This window comes from Balaenoptera ricei, chromosome 2, assembly GCF_028023285.1.
Source record: "Balaenoptera ricei isolate mBalRic1 chromosome 2, mBalRic1.hap2, whole genome shotgun sequence".
Classification (NCBI taxonomy): domain Eukaryota; kingdom Metazoa; phylum Chordata; class Mammalia; order Artiodactyla; family Balaenopteridae; genus Balaenoptera; species Balaenoptera ricei.
In genome coordinates, this window is record NC_082640.1 from 26194588 (window position 1) to 26203199 (window position 8612).

Sequence of the window (8612 nt, forward strand, 5' to 3'; positions counted from 1 at the left end):
CCCTTACCAGCTGTGGGACAGGCTGCTTTCTTAAGCTCTCGGGGTCTCGGCTTCCTCACCTGTAGATGGGGAAGCTGCAAAGGGTGGTCCCCCGTAGGGTGGTAGTGAGTCACTGCACAGGCAGTGTGCTCACAGCAGGGCCCGGCGCCCAGGAAGGGCTGCCAGAGTGTCAGCTGTCACCACGGGGAGGACGAGTGATTTGGGCCCAGTCGGCAGGGCAGCAATAACTACAATCCCAGTCTGTCCGGCCCCAGAGCCCGTGCTCTTCCCTTTACATATAAGGAAACGTGCATGGTGGGGAGGGTGTCAGGAAAGAGGACTTGTCAAGATGGGCCAGCTGCTCTGTGACTGTCCCAGGGCTGGCAGCCCTCTCTGATGACCCCAGCTGTAGTGTCCACCCCACGAGAACACTGAAATAATCTCTGACAAGCCCCTTCGGCCTTTGGGTTATCTGATGCCACCTCTGGGAGCCAGGGTTTAATGCGGGAAGCACTGTCTCTTGCTTTTGCACCACACGGGCCCTCTCCAGCCCTCACTTTCCTCAAACCGCACTTCCCAACAACTCGATCATGAATGTAAGAAATCCATGAACACAGACCAGCGTTCCTTCCCCACCATAATCGACTCAGATCTTAGGAGCTCTACATGGATTTTTAACCACCCTTTGCTGCCAACTTCTCCATTTTATTTGAAATAAATACTCAAGATTTACCTTGCCTAGACTCCTCTCTGTTCGCTACGCCCATCAATACAAGATTTCACCGCACTTCCAAAAAGCGCAAAAAGAGAGATTCCTGCCTCTTTTAAACCCTGGACTTAACAAGGATCATTTCCGTTGGAACCAGAGAAAAACAGACGCTTTCTTTATTCCCCTGTGGCCTCTCTCTCCCTTTCAAATTTCCCTCCAAGAAGGTGAATACAAACGTGTTACAACTGACTCCCAGCTTTAAGAGACAAATCACCGCAGTTTGGCACAGAGACAGAAGGGAACAAGGGAGCGCAGGGGAATGGGGGGCGGGGAAGGGAGGTGGTGTTTCTCAGGAGGCCAGGCCCTGGTTGTCAGCCTCCAAGAGCGCCCCTCGCCCCAGGGCCCTGGTCCCTCCCTCCGCCCGAATCCACAGCAGATGGAGGTGCCCGGTGCGCTTTAGGGATCCCACGTGGAGGGCCCCCGGAGGTCACACCGCGCCCTCCCTGGGGCATGAGCGGCCAGTGAGGCTGTGACCGTCCTCCTGCTCTGGTCGGTGCACAGGGACGTCCCTGAGCTTCTGCTCCCGAGGGATGTAACATCTGGGGTTTGCTGGGCTTGGGAGCGGCCTGTGTCATCCTGGGCAAGGAGAAGGTGGGGATGTAGGCAGGAGTGAGGAGAGGAAAGGGGGGCAGACAGCTGGATCAGGTCAACCAGCGGAGAAGGAGCAGTGCCCGGAGGGGCGGGGGGAATGGAGGCAGGTCCTCCAGCGCCACGCACGGAGGGCGGACACCCTGGGTGGGGGTGGGGTAGGGGGCTGCGGCCTCCCTTGGAGACCAGCAAGCGCACGAACTCCTCGTGGTGCACCAGCTCGTCCCCGTCCACGTCCGCCGCCCGGATCATCTCGTCCACCTCCTGGTCGCTCGGCTTCTCGCCCAGCCGGGTTATCACGTGCCGCAGCTCGGCCGCGCCCATCAGGCCGTGGCCGTCCTTGCCGAAGACGCAGAAGGCCTCCCGGATCTGGTCCTCGGCGTCCCTGCCCGTCACCTTCCGGGCCATTAGGCCCAGGAACTCAGGGAAGCCCACGGTGCTGCTGCCGTCGCGGTCCAGCTCGCCCACCAGGTCCCGGGGCTCGGCCTTAGTGGGGTTCTGGCCCGGCGACCGCAGGACGGTGCCCAGCTCCCGCGTGCTGATGGCGCCATCCCCGTCCTCATCGAACAGGGAGAAGGCCTCCTTGAACTCGGCCACCTGCTCCTCGGTAAGCTGCTCGGCCCTGACTGTTGCGGGGAGGCGGTCCTGCACACGGACGTGGCCGGGCGCCGGGAGGCGGCCGGGTGCGGGGCCGGCGGCTGACGCTCTGGCCCCGGCTTGACTTGCTGGCGCCGAAGAAGGAGCCGGGATGTCCCTCACTGTGCACGCTCCCCGCCCTGCGGTTGCCTGAAGTCCGGGTCCTGTTGGAACAGGAGTCCAGGCCCAGGCAGCGGGCCGGCCGGCTAGTTGCACTGACGCCAGCAGCTCTGGGAAAGGCCGGGCCCTCCTCCCCACCGCCCAGAGCCGCTGGGACCAGTGGGGACACCTCCAGAGAGGCTGGTAGACAGCCTCTAGAGAGATGAGTTCTGGGTTTGCCTACGGGAATCCCAACCCCCCCAGTCTTCACACCCTGCACTCAGTAAAACCACCGGCTCTGAGCTCTTTCCTGCCTGCAGCTGAGGCTTTTAGCAGGAGGAAGAACAGACGTTGTCTTTGCCTGAAAGTAACTCCCTTTCCTTTTCTTTGGCTTACAAAGTCTGAAAACCTTATGATTCCCAAGAGGGTTTTCAGAGGAGGAGAAAAGAAAAATATTTTTTCTTCAGATAGAAGCAGGCTGTCCCCAGGTCCTCCAGAGGCTCATGTGTATTCCACCCACAACACAGCTAGTTAGCGAGGAAACTAACAGAAACACGCAAGATAATGAGATACTTTCAACAAATGCTATCAAGGAAATAAAGGGTGGTGATGGAGAGCCTGTGGGGAGGTTACTTCTGCAGCGATGGTCGTGGAAGTCTTCTCTGCAGAGGTGGCACCCGAGGGTGACCTGAGGGGGAGAAAGGGCCTTCCAGGCGGAGGCCAACAGGTTCCAGGTCCAAAGGTGGGAGAGGCTCGGTGTGGCCAAGGGACAGAAAAGAGGCCGGTGCAGCTGCAGCCCAGGGTGAAGGGGAGAAAGCAGGAGATGAGGAAGGGCAGACAAGCGAGGTTTGTCAGAGGCGAGAGGGATTCACGTTAATTCTCCGATCCATGGGAACCCCTGCACATTTTAGCAAGGCCATGTCTGAAAGTCTGAGCTTCTGGTTTCGGGAATAGGAATGGACAGAGCTGAAGAAAGGGGTGTTTTTAAGAGGCGGTTCTCGAGAAGGTGAAGTGGGATGCCCACCAGGCACACACGCTCAGAGCTCGACTCCCAGGAAGCCTGGGGAAGGACCAGCCAGAGTGAGAAGAGGTGGCTTTGCCTATGGGAATCCATGCAAATCCAAAGTGGTGAGACCCAGAGGAGCCAACAAAGGACTGAAGGAGAAGAACGAGGCCGATGCTGCCCGACTTCGAAACTTACTGTCAAGCTGCAGTGATCCAGACAGTGTGGTGCTGGCTGGAGAGCAGACGAGTAGATCAGTGTAACAGAATAGGGAACCTCAAGAGAGTCACCTGAGCTTTGACAATGGAGCAAAGACGGTCTCTTCAACAAATGGTGCTGGAACAACTGGACGTCCACCTGAAAAAAAAAAAAAAAAAAAAGAATCTGGGCACAGACCTTATACCCATCACAAGTAACTAAATGGACCATAGACCTAAATGTAAACACAAAACTAGAAAACTCCTAAAAGATAACGTAGGGGAAAATCTGGATGACCTTGGGTTTGGTGATGATACAAACCCAAGGTTTGTAGTTTGAGTTTGGGTTGGGTTTAGATGATGATCTGTGAAAGAAAGAAATGACAAACTGAATGCTTTAGTCCGAATGTGTCTCCCCTCAAATTCACATGTTGGGGGGACGTATTCATGAAATGCTGCAAGGGCAGGAGGAGAAGCACTGGACAGAGGCGTGTAGCTGACAGCGTCCTAGGGAACCAAGGGCCAGCATCACGATGAAACTCGGGCCTGACACTGTCCCGCTGCTGGACTGCGTCCTGCCTCACCTACGAAGGGTAAGTGGACAACAGGTTTATGAAGGTTTCTGGGTCATGGCCTGTGTTCTTCAAAAAGACATTGAAAGGGAGCTCAGTGAGGGTTTTAAACAGAGCTGCTCATGACTCACAAGGCACAGGGCTGTGACAACTAAATTGTTGCAACTCGCTGGTTAGGAAACTATGACAGAGGGAATGTTTTTCATTTCCTAGGCTTCTGTATTCTCCCCCTGCGGCCTCTCAGTGCACTGATTCCTTTCCCTACAGCATATACTTGTGGTCTTAGGACCCATTTAAACATTTCAAAATTACTGGGGACTCTAAAGAGCTTTTTAAAATGTCTGTCAATATTTACTGGGTTTGAAATTAAAACTAATAAAATTTTAAAATATTTAAATATATTTTTATGTATTTATAACTTTTAAAAAACAAATAAAAAACCCATTACATGTCAACACAAATAACGTAGTTTTATAAAAAAATTAATTATACTGTATAAAAAAATAAGAGTGAGGCTTCCCTGGTGGTGCAGTGGTTGGGAGTCTGCCTGCCAATGCAGGGGACACGGGTTCGAGCCCTGGTCTGGGAAGATCCCACATGCCGCGGAGCAGCTGGGCCCGTGAGCCACAGTTACTGAGCCTGCGCGTCTGGAGCCTGTGCTCCGCAATAAGAGAGGCCGCAATAGTGAGAGGCCTGCGTACCGCGATGAAGAGTGGCCCCTGCTTGCCATAACTGGAGAAAGCCCTCGCACAGAAACGAAGACCCAACACAGCCATAAATAAATAAATAAATAAATAAATAAAATTTAAAAGTTAAAAAAAAAAAAAAGTGGTACCTAAAAACATAATTTTGCAAACCTCTTTAATGCCTGGCTTTATAAAACATGTCTGCTTTTGCACTTGATCTGTGGGAAGATGTTTTGATTTGAAGTGCATGATAATCCAGCTTCACACAGCTATGCACAGCTGGCAAAGGAGAGAGCATTTAATGACCCTTTCAGGTAACTGTGGTTATTCTTCTTTGATACCATATCAAAACTTGTCAGGCGGTAGCTTCTTTAAGGTTGGTTGTAGTGTGAACTCTGAAACCATGCCAATGAACTTTTCATCCGGTTACATTAAAATCCATTGGTCACTCCTGTGCTTTGAATGGATCTTTTACCCATGCATGATTCTGTGATGCTATGCATTGGTCATTTGGAAAATACTGATTTACTGAGTTCTGCAGATCTTCTGAATGTTGAATCATTGTATGTATAATTTTAAAAAATCACATTCATTAATATTACCACCAATCCCATTAGAAAAGTCTTTAAGTACTGGGAAGTCTCAAGCTCACAGTGGCAAATACAAAATCTAGAAAGTTCTAATTTTCATTTGGACGCTGAAATTTTATTATTGCAACAAATACTGTCAGTTATTTTCCTTGAAGTGCCAGGCTCACTTCATCGCTTTTTGAGAAAATGCCAAATACCAAGTCTTAGTAACCATAGATTGTCTATCAGCTGTTCTTTCCCAAAAACTGGTGTTCCATAAAAAAAGCTTACCTTGTGACTTATGTATGCACACAAGTGCTTTTCTTACAACAAATCATACTAGACTACTCAGCAGAGTATTAAGGATGTGCAGGCAAGGGTTGAAATAATAATTTTACTACTTCTGCAAGAACGTTCTTAAATGAAGCTGGCTTTTTAAAAACTTGAGACCATGTGGTGGTGAAGACTATAATGCCTGCTGGTACAGGAGCCTTGATTTTTGCTAAGGGGCTGGTGATTTCACCCACCAGGGCTCTGAGCTCAGTGCAAAAAGCTGACACGGTGAAAGTGGCAAATTGTGTCTGGTATTATGAGAATAGTTGTGACCACCCAGGCTCTTGAAAGGGTACTGGGGACACCCTCCCCTCAAATGGATCCATGGAACACACTTGGAGGACCACAGTGGTAGAGTTGAGAATCAGGAGTGACCCCGGTGTAGAACTGCCTGGGCTGGAGGTGAGAGGCACCGAGGATGCTGGGATCCTGGTGGGGACGGCGGGGTTGGCTTTACAGAGTATAGTGTTAATAAGGACCTCAACAGACCCACAACGAGGGGACGGCCTGCTGCAGCTACTTCCTTAGAAGAGCAGATGACCCAAGGTGTTGCCTTCCCCCCTGAACTGGTGCTATCATAGCTTTTGTTAAACAGAATTTGTGCCTCTCCTGCTGGGCGCTATAGAGGAAGATAAAGATTGGGATGCCTAGTCTTTTCAACCAGCTCCATTCCTGTGCCCTCCTAGAATGGGTGTGGCCGCGGGCCTCTCTCTCTCCTTCTCTCTCTCCCTCTTTCTCTCCCACCCTCCATTTCCATACAGCCACTCACCAGCCCTAACATTTACTTATCTACTTCCTTTCCCCCCAGTAAAATACAAACACCTTGTCTTAGTGTTATCAGGTTGCCATGACAACATGCCACCCCCTGGGGGGCTTGTTAACAGCAGAAACTTATTGCTCACAGTCTTGGAGGCAGGGAGTCTGAGGCCCAGGGGCAGCCTGGTGGGGGGAGGGCCCTCTTCCAGGTTGCAGACTTCTTGTGTCCTCCATCACTGGATGGAAAGGACCTGGGCTCTCTCTGGACTCTCTTTAAGGTCACTAATCCCATTGATGGAGGATCCTCTCTCGTGAACTCATCACCTCCCAAAGGCCCCACCAACTAATACCATCACCTTGGGGGTTAGGATTTCCACATCTGAATTTGGCAGGGGCACAAACACTCAGAGCATAGTACACCTTTCCAGTGGAATATTTATGGGTCAACTGCCTGTTCATTGGGCAGTTACTCTGTGGCAAGTGTGTATCAGGCACTTTCATTCCTATTGTCTCGTGTCTCCACGTTACAGATGAAGGATGTGAGAATTAGCAAATGCGTGAAGGTCAGATGACCAGCAGGCTGAAAACTCAGGAACTAGACCTTCCAATTCCTACAGCTCCCTGCCTGTGGCTGTTTTCTTCGCGGTTCTCTCCAACTCGGTCTTAGACCTTCTTACTCGGCACCTGGAAAACCCACTCGGGAGGCGGGGGACTCACACGCAGTAGGTATCCTCCGTTGCGGGAAATGTTGGGACACACCTGCTGATGCAGAGCCCTCCTGCCAAGCTCCTTGGGGATCCACCTGCCAACTGAGCCCCTGCATTTGATGTTTGGAAAGACCCTCAAAGTTAACATGACAAAGTGGAGCCGTTGGTCCTCACCTGAACCTGCTTCCCCTCAATCTCCCCATCTCTTAAAAAGAACCCATCCAGTTGTTCAGAACCAAACCCAGAGCCACATCTAATTCCTCCCTTTCTCTCACACCTCATACCCCATCTTTCAGCTTCACCTCGACACATCCTCTGCGCCAGGCTGCATCATCTCCAGGCAGGACCACGGCCACAGCCTCGTAGCGGGTCTCCCTTTTTGTGGTATTCTTCAGTGATGTCATTTTCTGCTGAAACGCTATAATGGGCTTTCTTTGGATTTCAGTAGAATCCAAACTCCCTATGGTGGCCCTCTTGGCCACATCACTGCCCTCCTCGCCAACACTCTGCTCCAAGCACACTGGCCTACTTTCTGCTCCTTGAACGCTCCCATCCCGATCTCCACCTTGGTATCTTTGCATGAGCTGCTCCATCTGCCTGGACACTCTGTCCCCGACCTTCAAGTGGCCACTCCTTCTTGTCACTTCAGTCGAAAGTCAAATATCACTTCATTGCCAAGCCTTCCCCAACCACCCACTTCTAATTAACCACCCTCCTCCACCTCATCCCTTCTGCTTTATTCTTCTCTTTTATTTTCTTCATAACTTTTACTTCTACATTGATCTTGTCTGTGGACCTGCTTCCTTTCTGTTTCTTCCCATGTAATTTTCACCAGAGGCAAGTCTGCTTCTGGTTTCTTCCCCTGCCAAGCCCTCTGCGGTAGGATGGCCCCCACGCCCAGGAGATACTTGCTGAATGAACAGAGTACAGGAGGGTCAGCCTTGCCTCCACCTGCAGGAGGATTGGACCCGTGTCTCTCTTCAAGCCCTTCCCTCTGGTTCAAACCCCATGGGGTGCCTCAAATGCTCTTGCCCAGGTGCCCACTTTATCCACTGTGTGGTCTGTCATCTCTCCTTACTGTTCGCAGGTTTGCTGAGTGCCTCTGTGGGGATGGGTGACCTCTGCGTTGACCCCTGGGAGCAGCTGCTGATGCTTTACCCTCTGTACCTCCACCTGTGGCTTCTCCCCAGTTTCACACCCCTGCACTGACGCTAGAAAGGTGCACCCCGCCCCCATGCACACAGTCGTGCTGTCTGGGCCTCAGGAGGATGGACTTACCTCCCAACTCCCTGCAAGCCGTCTGGTACCTAGCACTTTTATCTGACTTGCTCTTTATTATGGGATGCTGGCCCGGCTCCTTAGAGAGGCCCGAGCACAGTCAGGGTGATGAGGCCTGGGAGATCCAGCGGAGACTGGACTTCTCCCCTCAAAGCCGAATGTCCGACTGGCGTGAATCTAGAGGGACCAGGCAGAGGGAGGGCTCAGGATGGAGGTGGGAGAGGGTCCTGGGAAGTGGAGCGTGGCCCAAGGACCTGGGGTAGGGCCTCCACCTTCTCCCCTGTGGCTTTAGGGACAATCTGGGAAACTCCCAATAGCTCCTCGGAGTCTCCCCGATTCCAACCCACTCTTCTCAGGGAGAGTGCAGGGCTATCCCTCGTCTCAGGCTGTCTTTGGGGTGTTTGGTCTCAGCAGCTAAATTTCCTAGCTCTGACTTTCCA

At 52.0% G+C, this 8612-nt stretch overlaps 1 protein-coding gene across 1 annotated transcript; it reads right to left on the minus strand.

Annotated features, from left to right (window-relative positions):
- Window positions 1–840: 840 nt before the first annotated feature.
- Window positions 841–7487, minus strand: LOC132360052 (uncharacterized). Its single transcript, XM_059915174.1, has 4 exons — window positions 7179–7487; window positions 3804–3855; window positions 3273–3350; window positions 841–2136 (listed from the first exon to the last, which is right to left on the minus strand). The coding sequence occupies exons 1-4, from the start codon at window positions 7485–7487 to the stop codon at window positions 1145–1147; spliced, it is 1431 nt and encodes a 476-aa protein (XP_059771157.1). The 3' UTR covers window positions 841–1144.
- Window positions 7488–8612: the final 1125 nt, after the last annotated feature.

Coding starts and splice junctions, on each gene's coding strand:
- LOC132360052 (XM_059915174.1), bottom strand. CDS start 7,487: ATGGAGCAGCTCATGCAAAGATACCAAGGTGGAGATCGGGATGGGAGC. Junction 3,856..7,178: donor AGGTGAAGCTGAAAGATGGG/GTATGAGGTGTG, acceptor TACCCTTCGTAG/GTGAGGCAGGACGCAGTCCA. Junction 2,137..3,272: donor TGGATCACTGCAGCTTGACA/GTAAGTTTCGAA, acceptor CTGTTCCAACAG/GACCCGGACTTCAGGCAACC.